This window comes from Clavelina lepadiformis, chromosome 5, assembly GCF_947623445.1.
Source record: "Clavelina lepadiformis chromosome 5, kaClaLepa1.1, whole genome shotgun sequence".
Taxonomy (NCBI): Eukaryota; Metazoa; Chordata; class Ascidiacea; order Aplousobranchia; family Clavelinidae; genus Clavelina; species Clavelina lepadiformis.
This window is the reverse complement of record NC_135244.1, coordinates 8,120,910-8,147,063: the sequence shown is the minus strand read 5'-3', so window position 1 is coordinate 8,147,063 and position 26,154 is coordinate 8,120,910. Positions and strand designations below refer to the sequence as shown.

At 36.7% G+C, this 26,154-nt stretch overlaps 2 protein-coding genes across 2 annotated transcripts in view; one reads left to right on the top strand and one right to left on the bottom strand.

The window, feature by feature from the left end:
* Positions 1–5,703: 5,703 nt before the first annotated feature.
* On the top strand, positions 5,704–10,498 carry LOC143458788 (uncharacterized). Its single transcript, XM_076955657.1, has 8 exons — positions 5,704–6,929; positions 7,018–7,120; positions 7,224–7,421; positions 7,586–7,747; positions 8,046–8,149; positions 8,282–8,441; positions 8,586–8,718; positions 8,818–10,498. Exons 1-8 carry the CDS (start codon positions 6,740–6,742, stop codon positions 9,508–9,510), a joined length of 1,743 nt encoding a protein of 580 aa, XP_076811772.1. The 5' UTR covers positions 5,704–6,739; the 3' UTR covers positions 9,511–10,498.
* Positions 10,499–10,513: 15 nt separating this feature from the next.
* Positions 10,514–26,154, bottom strand: part of LOC143458787 (uncharacterized) — a 33,635-nt gene continuing 17,994 nt past the window's right edge. The window contains exons 49-78 of the mRNA XM_076955656.1: positions 25,784–26,052; positions 25,474–25,672; positions 25,228–25,395; positions 24,988–25,161; positions 24,338–24,770; positions 23,854–24,184; positions 23,470–23,627; positions 23,248–23,355; positions 22,858–23,131; positions 22,478–22,698; positions 22,206–22,307; positions 21,903–22,114; positions 21,451–21,724; positions 21,120–21,280; positions 20,845–21,020; positions 20,493–20,672; positions 20,215–20,354; positions 20,007–20,129; positions 19,705–19,883; positions 19,416–19,532; positions 18,707–18,849; positions 18,424–18,571; positions 18,012–18,210; positions 17,734–17,843; positions 17,444–17,649; positions 17,145–17,287; positions 16,954–17,061; positions 16,673–16,853; positions 16,311–16,542; positions 10,514–16,078 (exon numbers count right to left, since the gene is read on the bottom strand). Coding sequence (XP_076811771.1) covers positions 10,580–16,078; positions 16,311–16,542; positions 16,673–16,853; positions 16,954–17,061; positions 17,145–17,287; positions 17,444–17,649; positions 17,734–17,843; positions 18,012–18,210; positions 18,424–18,571; positions 18,707–18,849; positions 19,416–19,532; positions 19,705–19,883; positions 20,007–20,129; positions 20,215–20,354; positions 20,493–20,672; positions 20,845–21,020; positions 21,120–21,280; positions 21,451–21,724; positions 21,903–22,114; positions 22,206–22,307; positions 22,478–22,698; positions 22,858–23,131; positions 23,248–23,355; positions 23,470–23,627; positions 23,854–24,184; positions 24,338–24,770; positions 24,988–25,161; positions 25,228–25,395; positions 25,474–25,672; positions 25,784–26,052 — 10,968 coding nt within the window. The 3' untranslated portion in view covers positions 10,514–10,579. The remainder of the gene's footprint in view (positions 16,079–16,310; positions 16,543–16,672; positions 16,854–16,953; positions 17,062–17,144; positions 17,288–17,443; positions 17,650–17,733; positions 17,844–18,011; positions 18,211–18,423; positions 18,572–18,706; positions 18,850–19,415; positions 19,533–19,704; positions 19,884–20,006; positions 20,130–20,214; positions 20,355–20,492; positions 20,673–20,844; positions 21,021–21,119; positions 21,281–21,450; positions 21,725–21,902; positions 22,115–22,205; positions 22,308–22,477; positions 22,699–22,857; positions 23,132–23,247; positions 23,356–23,469; positions 23,628–23,853; positions 24,185–24,337; positions 24,771–24,987; positions 25,162–25,227; positions 25,396–25,473; positions 25,673–25,783; positions 26,053–26,154) is intronic.

The following is a 26,154-nucleotide window of genomic DNA, read 5'->3' as shown; positions in this document are numbered from 1 at the left end:
AGACATGTTCTAAATTTTGCAATATCGACCAAGATATAAGGCCTTCAGCTACTAGCCCAGCTCCACTCATCCATGTATCATTGTATCCCAAATAGAGCACTGTATTGTCGTTTATGACGTAACGATGAAATTATTACCCTTAACGCAACAAACAATTTAAAAAATTCCGGACAATTAAGCATATTTTAGCATTCCCCCCCGGACGCAGTTTGAACACTAAATTTCCGGACATGTCCGGGGAAATCCGGACGTATGGCAACCCTAAGTTAGGCTAACAACTGCAATACATAGCCTACTAAATTGGCTGGGATTAAACTGATGCGCTAACACAGAAAAATGGCCGTTAATAAGCACATGGTAGCGGACAGGTCACGGCTCATCAGCTTTAATAAAAAAGGAATTCAATATGTACAAAGAAAGGGAATTCCCAAGAGGCTATAGACACGCATCGACAAAGCTATTTGGAGTTTTGGGCGACACAAATCATATAAATCATTATTACTTAAATCAAATAATTGAATAAATAACAATGCTAATTTGGACGTTACACCGGCTGTTATTAATTTAATTATTGTTTTCTCAGTAAAACTTTTAATGCAAAGTTTTTGGAATAAGTATTTAATGAGTTGAAATTTGTTATTTGGCGGTGAACAACTGTATGCACTATGCAGTGAAATACATGCATTAAAGAAGATGGGGTAAGATAGGTAAAGCTCCAGGTCATGAGACATATAGTTTACACTTATTGTTTTTGATCCTTTAGGATTAAAAGTTGTGATCATGCGTTGAACGTTATGGTTTGCGCGTTTACTACAGTCGGATGGGAATAACTTAGTTTTATATCTTCAAAAAGAAACAGAGCGCGTTATAATTAACTTACTTGCATGACGACACCTTTCAGCTAAAAAGATTTTGATGCGACTTTAGCATCCATATATGCCATCTTTACTCATCCCACCTCATTTACTGCAAGTAAATACGTAATTTTACTAGTTTCGGACATGCTTATATCATTCGTTTGAGCGAATGTATGAATAAATACATTAAACAAAAACAAATTGTAACCATATATAAAGGTTGCGTTCGGAAGTAGTTGCAAATGAGAAGTCCACGGTGTGGATAACTATATAATCCAAGAGATAACTATAGTAGTTAGAGGTTAGGTAACGAATAGGATACACAGTATCACAATGTGCTAGATTCAGGTACGACATAAACCATACGAGGGGTATGCACTGAGATAATACAGAAGACGGATAGTTAGCCATATGTATCAGAATTCGCTGTATGTACATAAATTGCGAACGTGTTCACAATTTATGTACGTGTAAGTATGATATTTTGCCTGGCCGAAAGGTTCACAACAACGTGTTCATAAATTGCATGCACGCCACACTATCATATAAAAATACATAGCTCTATTGGTCGAACGGGTCATTATTATACGGAATTCCAAATTGTGAACGTGTTTGTAATTTGTAGACGCGTTCATTAATGGTCCACACGATTGCAATTTATAAGGGTGTATAGTTGAATAGTGACTTTTTTGGCCGACACAGCTAATTTTTCGTATGATACTTCAGCATAGGCCTACATGCAAGTTGAGAACGTGATGTAATTTACCAACGCGTTATTATGACCCTTAGCGTTAGGCAAAAAATCAAACCTACGCATTCGAAAAATGCGATTACGAATCTTTCGGCCATGCAAAGTATCTTACTTTCCTGTTCGTAAATTGTGAACGCGTACGCAAATTTTGAACGTGGTCACAATTTATGAACGCGTTGAAAGAAGCGAATTTTAATATGTATGGCTAAACATAGATAGGATCATGATTGAAGCGCCACTGGCACACAACTATGTGGCGCGTTGTCGTAACTGCGTCTCCAAGACAAGTTACAAGGTAAAAGTCACGATTCTCTAGAATCAGGGTTTCTCAAACTGGTGTGCCGTCAGAGGGTTGCAGTTGTGCCGCATCATATTGCCATTTGCCAAAACTTACATGTGTGAATCGGCATTTTCTTCACTGACGCTGATCAAGAACAAACAAAGATCAGAGCTGAATGCTGTCGAACAGGAACTAAAGGTGTGTTTGTCTGATTTTATGCCCCGAATCAAGACTATTTTCGCACAAAAGCTGGCACACCCTTCACATTGCAGTAAGAATAAATGGTTTTACTGGTTGTAACTTATTGATCATTTTACTGAGGATTTTACAGCTGCGTTGATCAAAATAAAGTTGACTTGAAGTGACTTCTACCGTGTATAGTTTTTCAACGTAGCGCAGCTTCGGTCGAAAAGTTTGTAAAAAGCTAATAGGCATAGTAAGTCGGTGTGCCGCGATAGAATCCGGAATGTTTTGGTGTGCCATAGTCGAAAAAAAGTTTGAGAACCCCTGTCTATCTAACGAATTTGCTTTAAAAGTAAAGAGACGTCATTTTTGAAACTCTGCTTAACTCATGGGAGATTTATCTGTTAAATTAACAGAGCGTTCTGAATTTTACATTCGTAATCTGTTTTGCATTTTCGTGATATTTTTAAGTTATTTATGTGGTAGTCAGTTTTGATACACGTAGTGCATTATTGTACATATTCAGTTACCGCTGATTTTGTGTACGGACAGTAACTTTGTTCACTAGAACTATTTTACAGATTGGTGAAGGTGTATGCTTAAGTTATTCTTCAACGTTTCAATTCCTACATGTTTTCCTTACCTCATCAAGTGTCCTGGCTTTACACATTGTGTCATATGATCCAGTATCATTATTGGTCATAATTATCATGTGAGCATATTTCCGTTTCATTTTGCTGCAGCAAAGTTACGACTAAGTTATATACCTTAGCTCTCAGAGTTGAGTGCGTCATACGTTACCATATTGGCATATAGCATTGCTAAATATACATTCATATGAAGTTAACAATTTTTTCGTACTATATGCGCCATTATTTTATTGCGTCAAGCGCCACAGGGGCGTGGTCGTAACTGCTGTTGCTTAATGTTGATGGGTAAATTAATGTACTTGCAAAAATGCTTTTATTTCTTTTTCCAGTCCATTTCACAGTTTAAGCCTATTCGATAAATAAATGATGCATTTATAATTTCATACAACTTACTTACTCTACGCCTACTTACTCCCTTCCTTGAAAAATAACCAAAGATGCTCGCCTTACTTGCGGAATAGCTTACGCCTACCATTGTTGCTAATATAATAGGTTCGCGACGATCAGCGTCAGCACAATTTTTCGTCCCTTACAATTATGATAAAAGATAAAATAAATAGATACATAAATAAAAAGAAAATTGCCTTGAAAAGTATTTATGTTTTACATTTGCAGCGATCTCTGGTTTGTAGATCACGTGTCTGCGTCAATAAATTCCGCTTGATCTGATTTCCATGAAGGCTACGTGTCCTTCTCTTCCAGCGCAATAAATAAAGACAAACATCGCTCGCAGGAAAAACTCTCAACTAAAACATTTATTCAAAATAGCGAAACATAAGACATTCCGTGACATTGTGTGGTGCAGTAGAGCATAACTAGTTATACAGCACTCCAATGATAACGATTATATGTGAGGAATGCGCCCAGAAATCCGAAAATTTAAAGGGAAAATGTTATGTGGTTAACTTAAATGTTAACTTTCTTAAACCTGAAATAGAAATATACTCTTAAATAACTATAATAGAATATACTATAATAGAAAATATACACTTAAATATTCATTAAATATCTATTCAATTAAACATCAGAGTCGAAAGGACTTGAGTCAATTTTTGCAAAGACTTGAGTCTCTTTCTAGATAACAACTTGGAAGACTTGACCAGAGTCGATGTTTGAAAAGACTTGACTTCATTCGAGTCGGTTCTTGTTGATTACAATGATTTCAGTTTTAAGGGAAAACGAGTTATTCTGTCTTTCGTCCAAACTATTAAGGTGTAACTTGAAATGTACTTAGTTTGTTTATTGTCTGTTCCAAAATATCATAAAAATTTCAGTAGGGTTCCGTGACCGAAAATGTTTAGGAAAGACTAGGTTAAGGGAATGGATATCCAGGTATGTTAATAGTTGATTTTAGTTAGGGTTTAATTTAGGTTAAATGTAGATAAGAAGGTAAATTTGTATTAGGTTTCGATTAATGTGCAATATCGCAACCTACATAAGCTATAATATGTTATAACATTTAAGTCAGGTTAACAAGAAACTGTAAAAATAGCTTCCAACGGTCGATTTTTTCCTGTGAAACAGTGACAACCTTACCACAAACACTTAACCATATGCTTGTTTGATTAGCCTTCCAAACGATTGGCCAAAGGGTTTGAAATTTAAACGCGTGAGTAAAATGGTGAACACAAAGTCTCCGAAAAATTGCGTTCATGTTAGCAGCTTCAAGAAGCTTACACGTGGGTTATCTAACTTTTGGGTCCGTTCACAGCAATCAAAATATTACGCAGGTTAATTACATCCCCGTGTGGGATAACGGTTTTTACCAATTTCCCAAAGAATTAATGGTCATAAAAATTCTAAGTAGGCTATAGCCAACGTGCACTGACTTAAAATCGCATAGACCAGGACTGGCCAACCCGCGGCTCTTTCGTTCATATTGAACCTCCGAAACAGAGCACATTTTACCTATTTTAGGCAGATAAGTAATACAGAAAAGTAATCTCTACTGGCTAATGTTCACTTGATATTTGCTAAATAATAATCACTGATTACATCAGGTTTCGACCCAGAATAAGGATGATGCAACTGAAACAATATCTGATGCAGTATTATGTGGTAATAAGAAAAACGTCATTAATCATACTGTATATGATGTGGCTCTTTGCGGTTAACACAGTAAGAAGTGAGGCTCTTAGTCTCTGACTGGTTGGCCACCCCGGCATAGACCTTAGCGCATACAGTTTTAACCTAATCACAATTATATGTCACACGTTTAAAATCGCAAAATTTAGGACACAGTAAAAGCCTGAAAGGGTTGATAAGGCTAAAATTGTAAACAGTGTTTCCCAACTAGGCTTATTTTCTTCATTACAGCTTTCTCAGCCCTTTCAGGCTCTTAGTGAGATCCTGAAATTTGGCCACGTTAGCTAACCGTAGTCTAGAGACATGTTTAGATTATGCAAGAAATGTATGTGACTGGCCAACTACAATAGTGTGTATCTCAAAGCAACAAGTGAGCTATGACGTGGTTAATTTTTTATCATTTCAAAACAGGAATGGCGGTAAGCTTGTGTTGCGTGGTACACATGCAAGCTTGGACACGTCTACGTTTACAAAGTATTCATTTAAATGTATGAGAAATACAACACGCTTTTTCCGCACAATTGCTAACGAACGCAAAACACCAGAAAGAACGTTGAAAAAAGACGCGGACTAACCAAACGACGAAACCTGAAAAAAGCTTTGTCGCTATGCTTCAAGTCTGGTCATGATTGAGAAATCTTCTGAAGACGCCATAAACGGCTATATTATCTGTTTACCTTACGCGTCAGCGACCCTTTCAGGGAGAGAGAAAAGACAAGCATAACGCGGCATTTAATTTACCACTCATTCATGTCTGCGCGCCTATCTCAACAGACAAGTCCTCACGTGGCTACCATATGCTTATTTCGGCGGGAAACAGCGGTTGGTAAACACAGTAAAAAGCCTGGGCTTGCCGTTTCATGAGCTTTTTTTCTACGAAACCTCGTTCGGTATGCGCAGTTTTTAAATCAGCTCGGTAGTGACATTTAAATCTGAGGGCAGTACGGTGCAGTTTAAACGCGTGTTTTATTTTCGTTCGGATTTTGTCCCATTTTTTGCGAGCTTGGAATAATACTTATTTAAAAAGTTGCAAGTCACTATGTATGTACTTGGAACTGGAAGTAAGCTAATTACGTTTTACACACAAATGAAATGTTATTATACCGTTGGTTCGTGTGGTGTAGTTGTTATTCAGAACAAGTTAATCCTACTATCTACACAGGTCTATCGCCAGTGATGAATACAGCGTGTAGTTTTTAAACAGCTAGTGGTATAATAAGGTGATATTGTACTCGCACAGTTCGGCAAGCGTAAAAACATTAGCTAGCCTAGGCTATACCACGAAGCGAAAATAGCGTGACAATGCGGGCATCTTGCATAGCGCGGTAAAATGGAACAGATTCGTCATGTTTACTTAGCGACAAGGCTGTCTGCAGAGCGGGGCATCTTTTGTTCCATTACACTGCACGATAAATCTCCGGAAACTCCTCATTTAATATGTCAATAAATAACTAAAACGGCGCGAAAGAAGCACGTGTGCTCATCGGCGGTATGATGAGACAATACATAACTGTCAATATTTCGCGCGTAATCGTTATTTGACGCGACGCAGTGCAGAGAACAGATTATGTTTATTAATTTCGAGTATTATTGCGTGTTGCACGTTACAAACATGTATAAGGCTGCAGCTATTGTGTAGGACGTTGGAAACTTGGGAGTGCTTTTAGAAGTTGTTAGGAAAGCAAGCTGCTGACAAGAATTCCAGCTTTAAAGAGATTTTATCCTACAATATAGACATATTTTGTCACTTTATCTAAGCTCTAAATCTTCTATATTATCTTGCTCTCACAGTAATCAATATCCTAGTAGACATTTTGCTAACAAGAATGATTTGTATATAAAAGGCAAATCGAAAGTGTATTGTTAAACATCTGCATTGTTGAAAAACAAGGACAGTGCATTGTAAGGTTTATAGAAGTCCATAAGTCTTTAAATGACAGAATGTTTGATCATTTCAGACTGCATTGCACAGGTCAAAACCTATATCATAAATACTTCATTGTATATATATCTTATGGCTTATGATATCTCTCGTCAACAATATCGAATAGGGGAGCACACAATGATGATCGCTTCACCTTCCAAGTTACAACACCCTGTGTTAACAAGTTACGCAGATGGTGGTGAGTTAACACTTAAAATGTACTTTGTTTGTATGTTATTATGAAAATGGAGTTTTTATGTTATTTACCATAGTTTGTTTTTAACCAGGGCCCACTGCATACAAAAACATGTTACTCTATCCAAATTGGCAGTGGCCTCCTACACCAGAAAGTCTGTCACCCGCAATCCGTTTGCCACATATCAATCGAAGGTAACCTTTTTGTTGATCTTTGATTTTTATGTTTTCATATTTTTATCTTGTCAAAGGCGTCTTTTGACCAAAAAAAGTTGATCATTTTTCATTCTGCCAATAGGTATAATGTTCCATCGCCTCTAACTCCTGCAACACCAACTGCTCACAGAGCTCTATGTCCGATCGAATCTATGTCACCAGCTTTGTGTCCTGTTTTGGGAAATGTTCTTTCCCCTAATTCGTCCCCAACATATACTGTTTCTATTCCAGGAGTTACACCTTTGTCTCAAGCAAGTCCAGTTTCTTCTACACCAACAGGGTGAGCCTGCTGAAAACATGAAAATGTAATAGAAAGCTTAGTAAAAATTATGTCATTGTAATCACAGTGTATTTCATCTTTAGACTTGAATTTGCTGCAGATGGTACTCATAGCAAAACATTTTGCCAATACTGTACATACTTATGAAATAATATGCACATTAGGTCAAAAAGAGGCCGTCCAAGGGCAGATTTGATATCGACTTTACAGTATTTTGGATCTAATTCCACTTGTACTATTCGCTGCCACATTTGCCATAGAGTGTTTCCACGTGAAAAGTCATTACAAGCACATTTAAGAACACATACTGGTGAACGACCATACAGGTAAATATAATACTATGCAATGTACTACCTTCGACCAATTTAGGTGAATATACTTTGTCATCATGGCTTATTAGCTTTTTCATGCTTTAATAAAACAGCACTCTAAATTCTATTGTGTGCTTTGCTTCTACTGAAGTATTTTCAAGGTCTACTCTAATTTTAAGTGGCTACTTGATTCGAAAAGTTGCACACTTACTGGCATTTTAACCAGTAGCGGGAAGTTTTGAATTGTTAGAAATTGGCGGGATCCTAGCAAATGCTTGGTGTTTATTTATTTGCAATTGTACTATTATTTCAGATGTGACTATCCGAATTGTACAAAGTCATTTGTGCAAAGTGGACAGTTAAAAACCCATCAGCGATTGCACTCCGGTGAAAAACCATTCAAATGTTCAGATGTTGGTAAGTTATTCCATAAAATCACTGTACTGTGGTATGCTTGAAATATAACAAGTACATTGCGAGTTTATATGTAAATGTGTGTGATCTTTGGTTTTTGTTTCAAAAACATAATAGCTTTGCTTTTTGTTTTAGAGTGTAATGTGCGCTTCACACATGCAAACAGGCACTGTCCTGATCATCCACATGCCAAGTTAATTCGAGATGATCAGGGTGCGCTTGAAGGTCTTCTTACTGGAACACCTAAACAAGATTCGGCCATTGATGAATGGCTAGATAAATATGTTAGAACCAGGTTAGTTTTAAAATGGTTAAAATGGTTTGATTTTATTTCAAAAGTTACGTTATGTACACCATGCTGATCATCTGTATAAAGTAGTTAGTTTAATTGACTAATAGCACCAGTAAACTTGGCATTTATACATCTTTTTTGTTACAGGTTGGATAGGACAAATTCAATTTCACGTCTTAGTTTCAAACGGGAGTCATCTGAAAATTGTACCAGTTCAGATGACGAAACTGTACTTACAAAACAAGTTGAGAGTAAACTCTCATCAGACAATGAAAGCCAGGTAATTCCATTCGTTTACAATCATCATATCATAAAGACGTGTATATTGTTTTATTTTATTATCTGCTGATTCGTTTTAATTTTATTTTGTTATCTATAGGATGCTAAACCAGCAATCACTGCTTCAAGAGGATCCTCAGCTAAGAGGCAACTTCTATCTGATAATGAAGAAAACTATTCAGGAATCAAAGACAATGAGCAAGAAGAGCCAGCTGTTAGGATTCCTCTCTCTCCCAAACGCTTAAACCAAAATGGGCAGGTTTTAAAAGTTGATCCAAGGCACCCTGTTAAAAAAAGAATCCTTGCCTATAATCAGTTCATGATGAAAGAAAATCAGGAGCAAGTGTCGCCTTTGTCACCATTTTTGCAACGTCCATATCCTATTTTGCCGCCGGTAACCATAACTTCACCCAGCAAATGTCCATTGGTCGGGAATGCTGAATCTCCCAATTCCGATGCATCTTTTACCAGTCTTCTTAAGATTGAATCTGATGAAAAAAACAATTTATGTAGAAAATACAGCTTTCTAAGAGACCTGGAGTCTGTCGAAAATAACCTTGCCGAAACTTCAAAAGTGAAGGACACAATCCTTGCTGAGAAGATGGACGTTGTGGAGACGTCAATACAACATCAAAACAAGTCTCCTACAAGAACTAGGCAAATTAGGTTAAGTGGTGAAGAGAACCAAGGTGTTAATGAAACATCAGACAGGTGGAATGGAGCCCTGGCATTGATGCAACTTGCCTCAAGCCCACCGTCGAGAAAAATATCTTCATCAAGTGATGACCATTAATTTCAATATTGTACTTTAGTTTGCAAGGTGTGTTAGTGCGTGTTACTGTAATGTTTTAATTGATACACCTGTGAAGTTCTTTGCTAATTACTGTAGTTTTGTGCTTGTGAGTTCCAGTTTTGAACAAAATTAAATTTGGTGTTTTAAAATTGTTTAATGGTTTCAGTAACATGATCTGTGGTACCGTAGTCTGTTTTTAAATGAAATTTAATTCAGATCAGTTGATGTTTACCATTGATTTAGTTATCCTGACCGGACTTGCCAAAATTACTAATACCAATCACTTTTTAAGTAGTAATCTCACACCTCTTAAATTCTGCTAGTAGTGTAACTTGATCAAGCCACTTTCCCACACCACAACTGAACTGTTGTGGGAAAGACTGAAGCACGCTTGTCATTGATATTTGATACCTTTTTCATCACTGGTTGTAGCATTTGCGATTTTTTATAGCTACTGTTTACGCTTGTTGCTAAGCAACACTTTACCAGATTGCTTTTTGTACTATGCTGTATTACCCGGCTTCATTAAATCACTGCCATCTAAATTTTTTACGGTATGCTTCAAGTTTCTCAAGGGTTTCAATGTAATGTTTTCATTGTGTAAGCAATCACAGCGTAATATACACATTTGTTTAATAAATTTGTGTCAAAAGATTGCAGTTTTTTAAAAGATTTGTAAAATTTGCTGCTGGAAATGTTTTATGCTCGCTGAAGAGTGCCGTGCTGCCTTTTAAGGTCTAAATTTTAAGAGTTGATCTTCAAACATTGTTTTGTCAATTTAAATTTTAAGAACATTTGCTTTTGTCAGTAGTTTGAGAATTTCTTGTGTTTAATTGGTTTTATTGTATTCAGTGTTTAATGAGCAGACGTTTCTGCATCTATGTTTTGCAACGTTTAATTGCTATATTCAGAATAATAATAGTATTCGTTTGCACAAGCCTTATTATTTTGTGTGGCTTGCAATAAAAATTGTTATGCATTTAATGTATTATCGTTTATTTACTGTAACGGACAGGAAATATTAAACTTTAAACCACAATATAACTTTCAACAAATAACAAGGAAGATACTACTGAATAGAGATTTTATCCTCTTGGAAAAACTGCATGCCAACAAATGCATCAACAATCATAACAAGTAGTATGGAAAATCCAACAGATGTTGCTGCAGCCTTATATACTTCAGCCTTACTATTGGTGCTTAGATTTTGACCCAAGAAAAATAAACACACACACAACGCTATTATTAAACATGCAATAAACCAAGATAGCAATGAGCGGAGAGAAAGGTAACCAGGACATAAATTTTTTTCTGCAGGTTCATGTGTCACCACTGCGTGATGAAAACTATTGCTGCTATTATATTCCATAAGTGACGTAGATCCCCCACAAGACTCCGCATTGCCTATAGATTCTTGACTTCCTTCATCAATCATACTTGACAACTGAACGTGTGTCTCAAAATTTGCTGAGTTTTCCACAACTTGCAGACTTTCACTACCAGCTGAGATACCTGTTTCTTTACTATACAGACTGGGTTCAACCGAATCAAACTTTGAGGAAGCTTCTCTGTAAGCACTATCTACACCAGCAGTAGATTCACCAAATGAGGACTGATAATTGTTTAGGTGCTTGATGCTTCCTGCTATTTTACTTGCTTGCAAGAGTGCTGAGATTTCGCTGCTGGTTTTGCTTGGATTTCTTATGGTACTAGCGGAATTTTCTGTGGAAACACTAAGGCCTTGACCGATAATACGAGTATTTGATGATCCTGCACCAATAAACCTTGTACCTGTATACGAGCTACTTGTACTGCCATAACTTAACATAGACTCTGCTTCTACAGGTTTCTTTTTAAAACTGAAAAATCCAGCCGATGGAATTGGTATTGAATTTTGTTCAGAACGTGGCTTAAAACTTTGTTGCACAAACTCGGCAATATTTCTCACTTTTACACGAAATATGTCTGACATTAATGACGTTATTGATGGTGATTGTTGCACTTGTTGCAACGGAAAATTCTCATAAGACGGTTCATTGTTTGGTTCCATAGTGATAACTGTTGCATCTGTATCCATAATTGGTGTTTCCTGCACTTGAGTCAGATAATCTTGGTTTTTAAGGACATCAATTACCACCTCATCCAAGGAAGTTGATGGATAAAGGCTTGTTGATGAAGATAGATTATTATCTTGCTTTGAATAAACAGAAACAGCGATGTGTTTGGGAAAATCGTAAACTAATGGTTCATAGTCCAAAGCTAATGCGGAATCTGTTTGTCTGGTACAAGCTAATCGCTCTTTAACTTCCCTGTCCTTTGTTGCAAATGTAATATCTTTCACTTGCGTACTCTCAATTGAGCTTGAATGCTGTAAGTGTTGTCCTGTGCTAATGTGCACCTCATTAGTGTCCGGTAACAGACTTGTATGAGATGAAGCATCTGCAAATGTATTTTGTAAACTTTCTTTGATGCTTGCTTCAGATTCCATGGCACTGTGAGTATTTTCGAGCCCATTATCCTCTTCAAAGTATTCGGACAAATTACTCTGCAAAGTTACATCATCAAAAGTATCTGACTCTGCCAGGTATATATTACAAGTATATGACGATTCACTGTTTTTCACATTAAACTGTGTAGCAGTATGATAAGAGTAGCAAGACTCTTCTTCTTCTAATTGTCTTGCTGATTGAAAACTATGATGATGAGAAATTGCTGGTAGTTGTTTTTCTGTTGGAATAATGGAAGAAGATTTTTCAGAAGAAACAGTATCGTGAAGTATATTTGATGATGATGGCAAAGTTAGATCTTCAAATGTTTCTGTAGACGGATAGGAACTAAAATCTTGGAAAACTTCCTGTTCTTGTGCTACAGTATGGAATTTTGTTTTGGATTGCACAGAGACAAAGACGTGTTTTGTCGGCAATCTATCATGTTTACTAAGCTCTAGGTTGCTTGATGCCAATTCTTGAGGCGGTGATTGAACTACATGATGCATAACACCTGAGCTACTGGAGCTGGATGCATATTTATCAAGTGGTGCAATGTATGCATGCTCTGAGTCATCTTGAATCCTGAATAAACTTATGGACTCAGTCAGGGATTTATTACATGCACTTGATGATTCACTGTTGTTCATGTTAAACAGTGGAGCAGTATGATAAGACTCTTCTTCTTCCAAATGACTTGATGACTGAGCACTATGTTGATGAGAAGCTGTGGGTGGTTGTATTTCTGCTGAAATGTTGGAAGTAGATTTTCCAGAAGAAACAGCATCGTCAAACACATATGAAGAAGATGACAAAGACAGAACTTTGACTGATTCTGTAGACGAATATGAGCTACTGGAGTTGGATTTCAATTCTTGGGGAATATTCTGATCTTTTGCTACAGTATTGAACTTTGCTTTAGATTGCACAGAGCTGAAAATATGTTTTGTCGGTAATTCATCATGTTTGCCAACCTCTTGGTTGCTTGATGCTAGTCTCTGAGGTAGTGTTGATTGAGCTACATGACTCTTAATATCTAAGTCACCTTGAGTACCTAAACAACTTGAAAGAGACGAAGATCCAAGATACGGTTTTCTACATTCTGCTGATGAATAACTATGACTAGACTGAGGAAGTGAGGCTGTTTTTATTTTTGTCAAGTCTTCATTGGACTGGTCTGACACAAATAAATGCTCTGGAATCAAGCTTAGATTCGAAACTACCGGTACATCATTTGTGTTGCCTTGTTTTATATGGTTCAGTAAATTCTGGTCAGCATGTAATGGTACTTCTTTTGGAAAAGAGCTTCTTGAGCTGCTATCGTACTCCTCTGAATGTTTAAATTTTGAGTAAGTGGATTGCTTACGAGGAGGAAAAACTTTCTGGAACTTTCTCATGGAAGAATCAGAGGTCTCTGAAGTGGACTGTGATATATTATCGATTTTTTCTGCTGACATTTCGATGTGAAGAGCTTTATTGCTTGGTAAAGAAGTTGTGTCAATGACTTCAGGCTGCAGTGCTTTTTGTAGTAAACTGTGTGAGTTGGTATCATACTTCTTTAAGTGTTGAAATTTTGAGGAAGTAGATTGCTTGGGAGGAAAAACTTTCTGGAAATTTCTTTCGGAAGAATCAGATGATCCTGAAGTACAATGTGGTACATTAGTAACCCTATCTGTTGTCATTTCCTTATGAACAGTTTTATTGCTTGGTGAAAAGGGTGTGTCAGTGACATCGGGCTGCAATGTTGTTTGCTGCAAACTGTGTGAGTTGGTATCATACTTCTCTAAGCGATGAAGTTTTGAGGAAGTAGATTGCTTGGGAGGAAAAACTTTCTGGAACTTTCTTATGGACAAGTCAGACTTCTCTGAAGTAGACTGTGGTACATTAGCTACCTTCTCCACTAAACTATCCGTATGAAGAGCTTTATTTCTTGGTAAAAAGGATGCGTCAGTGACATCAGGTTGCAATGCTTTTTGTTTTAAGCCAGACACTTTTTCAACTTCTTTGTTATTCCCAAAATAGAAATCAGGCTTTGGATATGAGTTATCTATTACTCTTAAATTTTCTTGTTTACGCGGAATAATAGCATTAATTTGACCAGGAGATGATACCTTACTATCCTGCTCTAATACTTTTTCCACTATTTTATTTGATTCAGGTAGAGTTTTAACTCCCAATAATGGTATCTTTGGTTTGGCAATATTCTGAAATTGTGGCAATAATATTTCTTTACTCTCTTGTGCTTCGAGCGTCATTTCACTGTAAGATGAATAAGTGGACAAAGTCAAATGAGAAGGTAATTCAGGTAAGTCAGCAACGCAATCTGTTGCCGTTGTTTTTACGCTCAGATCAGTGAATGCATTCTCTACTTCAAATGAATCGTCTTCAGATGCAAAATCAGCTTCACTCACAAGATTAGCATTCCTGGAGCTGCCATTATTTTGAGAAGTTTTCCTGATGATATTCTCTTTTACTGTTGATATACTTAATGCACTACTACTCAAACTTGTTTCACCCGATGTCTGAGTTTGGACTGCTTCTGCAGACTTCTCAATGAACGAGTCATTGCTTATGCTTTCGTGAAAAGAATATCTACTTAAATCTAAATCCAGAAAAGATAAACTTCTCTTGCTGTTGTCTCTTTCGTGATGAAAACTTCTGCCTAGTTTGCTAGTATGTGGCAGCAAGGGTAGAGACCATCGGCGCTTGATCTCTGCACGATCAGAGAGAAAAATATTCCGATGAGCAAAGTCTCCAGAAACAACAGTTGCTGCGTCAAACATCGGCTTATCCCTTAATGTTACTCCCAAAAATGTTGCAAGTGGAATTCTCAACGTTTTCATAAAAGGCAGTCTTATCATAGAGCTCAAATAGAATACTTTATGGCTACAAAATTTTCGCAACGCATTGTGGATGGTTTTCATTCTTTTACCGTGGTATTCTTCAAAAGCATAAAGCAATCTGATAATAACAGGCACAGGTATAGAGGCCAATGCACCAAATAATGCCAGCAGAGCAAAAGTACTATTTCCACCCAACATGCTTCTTATATCGATTTGTTCTGAAATTTTATCGTTAATTAAACTCCCTTCCACAGATGGAAATGCATTAAGATAGACTTGCAGAGTGAATGTAGCCACAATGCCACATGTTGTAATAGCCATGATAATCAAAAACCGCTCTATCTTGTTTAGTTTTGAACTAAACGGTGGACAAACTAATGCAAAAATCTGATGACATTGAATTAGCTTCATTACTCTCTTTTCCCACACCGGGTGTTGCTTAATTTTAGTCACACCAACAAGACAAACTTTTTTGGAGGAAAGTGGAAAACTCTTTGTATTTCGGCGAATAAAGGAGTTGGTTGAGTCAGCATGCCACCTTTCTCCGGTTGGAATTCTTACTACTTTAACATCTTGAACTTCTATCTCTGGTTTTTGATTGAGTGAGGTATCATCCAAGCGAGAATAGCCTACATGAGTATCTTCACTGACAGACCATGCAATGAATTTGACTTCAGCCTTATTCATTTTAATAGATCGATAAAATGGCAACACTATGGAGTAATGACCTCGCTTTCTGCGACCAAAATCTTGAAGTTCATTTCCCCGAATCCAGGATACTGGAGTGCATGTTTCATCAGCAGTGTTGACACAAAAGAGGATATGTTTGCAGATGTTGCTTGTTTTTTTACCAGTAACACTAAAAGTTACTTTATAAGCAGATTTTTTGGCAACAAAACTATCAACTGAGGGTGTAAAGATAGTTCTAGAAGCACTCAGCGTATCAAAATAGTACATCACTGGCATCATAACAGCAAACATAGACAGGAGAATTGTACACAAAAGAAGCACAGGAGTTGTATCCACTGGGTATGACCATTCCCACACCGCATCACTGGCATAGAGACCAATTTCTCTGATGGATGGACGAACACCTGGGACCATTGTTCCATCAATAACCAGGTGAAACCACAGCATTTCTTCTGCAAGACTAGTGTATATCCAAGCCGTTGCAACAGAGCTAAAATTTAGCGGAAAGTCTGACTGTGGAACTCCGCTTATGCCGGTGTCTCCATAAACCTAAAACACAGCATACGTTAGCAAATACTTGTATAGCGGAATTAAAAGATAATTTTGAATAATTTGATTTGAATTTGACAGTGTAATAGTATTTGATAGTGTAATAGTATTTTAATTAGCCTAAACGATTCGAGCAGACAAAGGTTGTGTTGACTGGAGATGAAGTGGCAGACTAATATCGGTCTAATATTATCAACAATAAAGTTGTTAAATATGAAGTAACACAACTTGCCTTGAAGGGTCCAATGGTCTTTGACTTTTTGTCACGACCAGCAAATACTAAAGAAAAACTGGTTAAATCAGATCTGCCATCATCAGCACACATAATCATTATTCCAAAAACAGCCCGAGGTTTGCCCAAATGTACCTCTACACTCCAAAATGAACCACTGTCATTTGACGAAATCTCATTTACTGCCGATGGTGCGATCCAAAATGTTAAAGGATTTTGGTCCCATATAAATCTGTGATTCAATTATTCCAATGAGAATGCAATAAAAACACAGTATCAAACTTATTAACAAAATGTTATGAAACCTGCCTTTCCTGGATATCATTGTAAACTACAAAGCTTATTATCAAATTCTAACTTACTTTATATCACGCTGATCAGATATTGAGCTCTTGTTGGGCGGAAAGTAAGCATCTGATAAGGTCATAATTTCTTCATCAAACTTAAGCCATTCCGCTGGTATCCTCCTGATCAACTTATAATATGGTGGACCACCTTGATCGCCAGTGTAACTCTTTCCAGATGGAGATTTCGTCAAAGCACCTGACATCAACACATTTGTGATAAGCACTTTATCTCAGAAACAGTAATAAGATGTAATCCTAAGTTATGTGTGTTCTATTCTATCTGTTTCAAACATTACCATTGATGAGAAGATCACCATCATAAATTGAATTACAACGAAAATCTTCGTCTGGCATCGGATCCCAGTCACCTGTTTCACTACATGTGGACTTGCCTTCCTTTTCACCTGTAATTGATGGCACCAAAGACTCATGCACTCATGTTTGAGAAGGTTCAGGGTATCAGACGATATATGTTATGGGTACTTACTTGATAAAACCCAATGTGTTTTATTGTTATATGCTACCCATCTGAGTGACATGCAAATATAGTAGGTGATAGCTTTGTAACCTGTCTTCTGATCCTCTGTTACTTTGGAATGGGGTAAACTTGGTGGATTTGGACAAACAATTCTAAATACACGAATGATCAATTTAATCACAACCAAAACAAAATTTTTTGAAAAGCGAACAAGTAGCACAGGAGTTAACACCACTACCTTGATGAATACAAATATTCTGTATTTAAAGTAAATTGCAACGATTTACAATCAACAAAATATGTCTAACTTGGAACAAGCTTCAGGGATTTTCCTTGACCATTCTCCGTCACTCTCACAAACCACGTCTGCTGAGAGAGCTTTAGATGCATCATCTAACCAGAAGCCCTCGTCACATTTAACACTGATTTTAGCTTTATACTTAGTTCCATCGCCATCCACCGCACCATGTTTGGGAGCAGGTGGAAGTAGACAACTCACAGGAACACAAACCATCTGTAAATCAAGTGTTAGGAAAGAATTGCAAAAAAGCTTAACTGGAGCTTGTATTTTATGCACCCTTGTTCTGCAAAGTTTTACCTTGCTGGAGTCGTCGTCCCACCTCCCACTTCCAAGGCAATTAAGTGTCAAAGAAAGCGTCCCTCGACTGAGCCAATAACCAGTTGTACAAGTAATAACAATGGGGTTTCCTGGAAATTCAAATTAATTGAAAATTAAGTTTTAAGAGATAGCCTACAGACAGTAAAGCTGTGAATAGATGTACCGTGAAACATTATTTAATACACAAAACACAAATCCTGTATGAAACATGAAGTTGTTTTGTAACGTTTCACATGTTTTACTAATGAAAAACTCACCATATTCAAATTCGGTACTGCTAGCATCAGCATTATTAGGAATAGGTGGGTCGGGGCATTCTACAGGTTTACATAATGTGCTTGGGTCTTTTGCAAACGTTCCATCATTTTGGCAATTTATTGTACCAGGTCCAACGAGATAATAACCGCCTTTGCAACGAACATAGAGAGATTCACCAGCATTTACTTGTTCACCATTCTAAATGAAGAAGACTTTCAACAAACACAAAGCTGCATTTCTTGCTTGTTTTATCATTGACATTATAGCTTTTGTCGAGATGGCGAAGACTAACAAGGTGTACTAATGACATAGTTGGAGCGTAAGTTTTGAAGGGAGAATAGCAATGTGGTTGTACTAACACAATGCTGAAGTACATTGCTGAAGTAATAGTCAGCTAAAAACAGTTTAAACCTGCAATGTCGTGTAGCCTGTCTGAGTAACATAACAAATAATAGTTTTGCAATTTATATTCATAATATCAGGTTCCCATCGTCCATCATCATTGCACACATATGTTCTTTCCTGTACTCCTCTTTCATACCAAGCCCCGCTATGGCATCTGAAGCATGACATAAAAAATGAAAAATCAGTTTAACTTCCTGAGGGAAATGCATCGCATTTAATTTATTAGGCTGAATTTGTAGCCTATATTACTGAAACTGCGTCTGGAATACTTGTGCTCAATAACATTAACCTGTATGTAGCTTGTCCATTTTCAGCCAAGCTTGTTAGTGTAATTCGATCAGCATTAGGCATCATGTAGTCATCACAATTTACAATTTCACATGAGAGGCTTGCTGGATTTGGTTCAAACACACCAAATTCATTGCAATGAATCTGTAACAAATTGGCAATCGTAAACCTTTAATTCTAAAAAAATTATTTCCATGTTATTGTTATAGAAAAAACTGCATTAACCTTAAAGATTCGACTTTTCTATAGCACTATAATCTTTAGTAGCTATCAGGGTTGTACCATAACCCTTAACTCTCACATAAACTGTTGTCTATCACAGCAAGAGTGAAGTTAAGTTTATGTAAAATGTTGTCATACAAAATCTTGTTGTTTCGTTATTTGTGCTATTTTGGTTTTAAATTCATTAAACTTAGGATTTTTTTGTGAGAATTTGGTGGCCATGTTAACCTACCATCTTGTAGCATAATTCTATTACTGCTATCTTGCATGTTTTAAGTGTTTGGGTTTTACTATTTTTTAATGCTTGTTAATTGTTAGCGAGCATGCGTTTTATTGTGCTATAACTACAGTGGTTAGCATCGTAACTTTTGCTCTGCACAGTTAATGGCGAAAAATAAACAATACAAAAAAATTCATTTCAATTCATTTTCCAATTCATTTCACCAATTCATTCACCCAATTCATTCAATCAAATCCAATTCATTCACCTCAACACTCTTTTTCTTTTCAGAAGGAAAATATGTTCCAGAGGGGCAAGTATATCTAGCGGTTGAGTTATAAAAGTATGTACCACTATTTGTATTGCTCAGAGTTGCTCCGGTGATCTACGAAAAGACAAAAGAAAAATAGAACCAATTTGGACCAAGAGATACAATTACTTGTTACTTATACATAAGCAATAGATAATTATCAAAATAATTCCAACTTGACAGTTCAAAAACAATTCTTGCAGGATGATTATCCGGGCAACAAATAAATTTTAAGGCTTTGACTTACTTGAGGCGGATTGGAACATGACAAAGGTTCACAATCATCAAGGTTGACTAGTTGAGGAGAATAAGTCCTGGTTACTTGGCAAGTTACGTTTTGAGACTGAATCTGCATAGATTTAGTCCAGAATCCAAGGATGCATTTAAACTGGACTATGGTATCAGCTTCAATGTAATAGTCATCTCCTGCCACGTAACACAAAAAATATTTTTTTCTGTTGTGAAAGTATATTTTACTAAACTTAAGTTAAATGTGTTGTCTTTTCTTAAACATTTTTTTCATGTGATGTTGTATCTACTAACACCTACTTCTTGGATCAATCTTAGTACCGTCTTCCATGTAAGCTTCAGCATTTTTTGGATATAAGTCTGGTGAAGGACAAGAAACTCTTCTACATTTTTGTAGTAGAGTATAATGTGGTACCCACAAAGCTGAAAGCAAAAATAAGTGCCACGATAGCCAGTCAAGAGTAGTCTGTTTCAAATTTGAAATTAATAAAATTCACAACTGGAATACCCTGTCCTGAACATTCCATTGTAACGGATGATTCGGTACTGCTTATCTCATACCCACTATCACAAGTGTAAGTCCATGAACCACCTGCTGCATCATCACCTGCTCCAATTGCGTTTTCCATTTCAGGTGCAGCACTGCATCTAATTAACACCAAAACATTAATTTCTGGAGGAAACATTCCATTTCAAATATTAGTAGCCTTGAAACTTTCTTATGCATAAATTATTAGAAAGTTCTTTAAGTTTTACAGTAATTGGTGATGATGTAGTAGCTCTTACTGAAGTCGTATGCAGGGAGTGGAGTCTTGTGGTGGTTCCCATTCACCGTACCACATGCAGCGTAATGTAAAAGATCTTCCCATGACAGTGGTGTATCCATCATTACAAGAATGAGAAGCTGTACCTCCAGCGTAATTGTTATTAATGTCATCATTGGTATACGCAATGTAGGCATTAGGCCTGACAATATAAAATAATTGAAATTAAGATATATTAACCATAAAATATTGCACAGGGCATGCAAATAGAAAAATGCCACACTGCAAATTATGGCACAAAGTTTAACCGAAAGTTAAGATTAATTATGCTTTTATCAGTAGTAGAATTTTTTCCTAAACTACAGTACACTGACTGGTTTTGCAAATGTGGGCATTTAGCCTTCACACATTTATATTCTTCATTAGATGATGTTAAGCTGGTGGTCCAATTTCCATCCACACCACATTTTGCTACAAAAGTCTTGTTCTTGGAACGTTCTCCAGGTGGATCAACTCTATACCCTTGTACACAACGATAAAGTGCGCTTGCCTTGAAATTTATAATTTGCATGTGTTTTTACTTTTGCTGTAATGAGTGCAAACAAAAATGCAAAAGCAATCATAAAACTAAGAAACATGGATATTGTACATTGTGGTTTGTGCCGCCAATAAGAGTGACATGTGCATTTTCAACATTTGGTGGATTGTCACAAGAACCGATTTCACAATAAGATCCTTCATCAGGAAGAGCGCTACTGTTCATCATCCCAGATCGGCTCAGCGTCCAATGCCCATCAATGCCACACCAAGCTTGACAATGTAAAAATTAACAATATTGCTGTCACATAAACTTGCATAAGTTGTTGCAGGTTTTATTTCATTACATATTGTACTAATTGATATATTATACATGATCTACATGCTCTTTATACACGGCTTTACACTGCCTGGCACTGATTTTTCTCAGTGTATTTTTTTACCAGTTATCGAAGTTGAAACAGTTCCATTACTGCTCTCCATAACAAAACCATCTTGGCAAGTAAAATTTGCTACCGATGCATACAAAGTTGAATTATAATTTAATGAAATAGTGTTTGGCAGAACTAAATCGTCAGGAGTGCCACAATTTACTGGCTGACAAGATAAACCAAATGGACTCGGTGACCAGGTATTCATCGCTAAACACACTGATGTAAAGGTTGTGTCATTTGCAAGCTGCGTGAAACTGTAACCAGGCTGACACTTGTAGAAAGCCTAAAATGGATAAATGGACAATGTTTTCACAACTTTGAGTAAACTATGACCAGACTATCATGTTATTATACAACATCCACATCTAACCACGCTCCATTTTAAAAGAATAAAATTTGATGTGGATGACATGATTAGTTGCAAAGAAGTTATTAGTTAAAAGTCTTAGCAGTGTTTTTACCATGCTTCCATATACAGTCCCCGATTGTTCTAACTCAGCATTATTTATGTCTGGTGGTGGATCGCAAACAATCTGACTGCAATTGACCCCATCTTTTGGAGACCAGACGTGATCTTTCTTGCATATTATTAATTCTTTAGATATCCCAGGACGAATCTCAAACCCAGCAAGGCAAGTAATAGTTGCTGTCTCTTCTAATCGATACGAATCCACTGCATTAAAATCTCGGTTGTGTTTGTTGTTTTATTGCACAAATTCGTGCAGCTATTTAACAGAAATTAAGTCATATTTGAAGTTATTTACATTCAATTGTGGCGTTAGCGGGTGGGATAGGAAGATTGCAAAAAAATTCTGATGCAGGAAGACATTTCATATTAGAAGGAAGAGGCCACCACTCTCCACGCTCTAAAAAAATATTTTTTGAGTTGAAAAATATTACAAATTAAAATGACCAAATTTTTGCGAGAAGTTTCTGCCCCCTTACCTACCTTTTAGTCAGTAAAAATAGTTCACTTGTTTGAATTACAGTACTGCAATGAAATATTGTTAAACCATTAATGCTTAATTGAACTTACTAGTACACATAATAGAAAATGTTGTGATATTGATGGTCACGAAATGAAGTGGTATGCAGCTGAGGTATAAAACAGAACCCACATCGTATTCAGCTACTATGTGAGAAGGTTCAGTGATGTTGTTGGATACTTTTGGATGTGCACATTTCGCAACATCAAACGTGATATGAGTTTCGGTGAGGTTCAGTATGGAATAAGGTGTACGAAATAATGGTACATTCCTACAAAACAATGTTACATTTACTTCTGAACCTTTTGCACTTTTAGCATGTTCCACAAAGAACACACATGCACAACTGACGTCAAATATGGGTACAATTGGTAAGGCATTGCACAGAGTTTAGATTATAAATATAGTAGCTTTAATTTTAGTTTGAAACCTTTTGGATCGTGACATATAGTCTCCTTCAGAACTCAGATTTGCAAAATCGTGTACATGCCACTCTCCTGTAATGCCGCATTCAAGCGTAACAATACTTCGTGGATCACCAACAGGAAAACCAAGTGAAGCATAACCATCATCAGCAAAGTAAGTTATTCTATCGTTAAGTTGAAATCCATGAACAACACGTGTAGAATGATTTCTATTTCCTGGGTCGTGGCAATGTATTCTCTCACATGACATTGAAGATGGAACAACTGGTTCCCACTGCCCTGAAAAAACAATTTAGAATTTTAATCCAATTTGACGACAACAGCAAATTGTTATCTTAAAGTGGTAAAAATACCCATGAAATGACAAAACATGATATTATCTATGGATCATTTACCATATTTTCCGCACGTTAAACTTGTATGCTGTAATCCTGTTGACGAACTAACATATCCCAGCGAGCATGTTATATTGTACACACTATGAAGAGGATAATGTGATGGAGCTAAAAAATATTTCAAAATCAATTCCAGTTTTATAACAAGTGTTCTATTCTAACAAGGGGGGTATATTGATCTCTGAGAAAATTTAAAATGCAACTGCTTTACAGATAATTTACCAACAAATTCTCTGTAGCTGGTAGCAATGTATGCTTTAGGAATAAATCGTGGTGCACGACATGTTATATCCTGGCACGTAACATAAGCATTTGATGGCAACATATCCCATGTCCCGTCAAATAAACATTTGATTTTCCACAGCCACTGACCATGTGAACTTGAAATAGATTACACATTGTTACATCTGACAGAGCGAGTTTATTACCACATCTTAGCTCATGATATACTATACAGGAAAAAAATATTTAATGTGTACAGAAGCCACACCAAAGAAATTAAACACTGGGTAAAAGTAAAAGGTTACGTGACATAAACAATATCCAAGAGAACAATATTTTGCAAAACTAAAGCTGGTCTCTAAGTAGTTTAACTTGCTGGAATACCTTTTTGAATTCTCGTTCAGGTAAACAAAATGCTTTCCTTGGATACATTTGTATGTGACAACATCATTAAAGTAATATGGAGGAGCTAATCTTGAATCCTTAAATCGAGTGCTATCTCTTATATCTCCAGGATCTGCACACTCAACTGGAACACACTGGACCAATGCAGGATTTGGAAACCAAAGGGCATCATATTGACAAACTGACTGGAAACTAGTCTGAAACTTGGATGCAAAAGTGGAATTCAGCATGTATCCAGTATGACACACATAACTTGTCTTCGCAAGATACTCAAAACCTCCAACAGTGACAGTTGAATGCTCTATTAAACCTGAAAATATTCATGAATGATAAAATTATTTTTCCATTCAAATGCAGCTAAACTGTACACAACTAACATCTTGAGGTATTAGCATGACTTTACATGAATATATGCTTTTTATTTAGTCTCACTAGGCTCAAAAGATTATTCAAAGCTAAGTACCTGGACGAGAACAAAGCAAATCTGTGCAATTGATAGTTGAAACAGCAGGGTCCCAGTAGACTTTATAAGACTGCCCAGAATTACTTGAAGGATTCAAGTTCCTTTCCATAACACAAACTGTTTGTTTGGCGAGCTGTGGAACACTTGCTTCTATCAACTTACCAAGAGGGCAAACATAACGAACTTCATCGCCATGCCGATATGTATCAGCTGCTCCTCTCTGGATGGCGCCTGAGCTAAGAATATCTGGTGGTGAAGGACAATGCACTGGCTCACATCTCGGTCTTCCATCTATCAATATAGCTGGGTCTGGATACCATGCACCATTCAAGTCACAAAAGTATTTAATTGAAGAACTGCTGCTGTCAATCGTATAACTATCATCGCACGACAGTATTGTTTCATCTCCGGCAATAAACTCATGCCTTCGAACCTAAGAATAACACATTTGTTTTATGCATCAACGTAGCAGTATTACTTTCATGGTTATCACCTAGTCAGCTTTACCAGTGCATATTCCTATAACTACTATGTCAACATGAGCAAAGAAATCAACAGAAACAAATCTGCTAAACACAAATTTAGTCTGCCAGGAAAAATTTGACTACTATTTTAACACAAGGTTTTTAAATTTTTTCCACTGTATTTACCTGAGAACTGTTTGAAAAGGTGCCATGAGGAATGACGGGCAAAGGATCACAGATTAGAAGTTCGCATCTAATGCTTGATGGTGGTGGAAACCAGAATCCATCTGGTTGACATATACTGGTAAACGACTTTACTTTTCTCCCAATCAAACGGCCAGTACCGCAAGTAAAGATTACCTGTTAAGTTCATTATTGATGCTCAAAGTGAAATAATTTCAAATTTATAAAGTTCATTTCACCAACCTGACCCTGTACAGAGAAATCATTGCCACTTCTTTTAGCAAAATTTACAGGGCCTGGGTCACTGCACCTCACTTCAATGCATGCCAACATTTTAGGATCTGGGTGCCACAAACCACTTTCATTGCACTTTATTTCTGTGTAAATCCTTGCTGGACTAAACCAAAAGCCCTAAACAAATAAAATAGCTTGAAACTTGACAGTGCTACATTCTATTGGACAGCGTCATGTTCAACAGACATAACTTACTGAGTTACATTGGTACTGAAATATGGTACCATAGCCATAAATAGGATCCCTGACAGATTCTGGAAAACGACGGGCAGTTTGAACATTACCCGGATCAGAGCATGTAACTGGTACACATTCAATCGTTTTATGTACAACGAGATCTGACCAGTTGCCGTTGGCATCACAGGTAGCATGTATGGAGGTAGAGCCATTCAAGCTGTTGAACAGTTGACAAATTACAAATACAGACAACAAATAAAGAAAAATGAAAACAAAGAAAAATATTTTTTCTAAAAAAAAACTTAGCATATAGTGAGAAAATGCTTACCCAGCATTTCGTGAAAATGCTGGGACATTAGTCAAATTTTCGTTTAAAATCCAAAATCCTGGGTCACATTTCATTAAAACACTGGAGTTATATACGGGACGATATGTTTGGTTTACACCAGCCGCATATACAACATAGCCTTGGTAAGAAAGAACTGGTTCTCCATCGGAGTATTTTTGCATAGATGTAGGCGTGACAAGAGCCACTGAAAGAGGCAAAACTTTTGGGGCTGGACACACCACATCCGTACACGATAAATCTGTATCAACCTGAACATACCAATACAACACATACGTGTACTTATGACTGTATATGTAAGCTCATAGTATTTTTATGAACGTTTTCCAATAAACAAGGTTATAATTATGTTG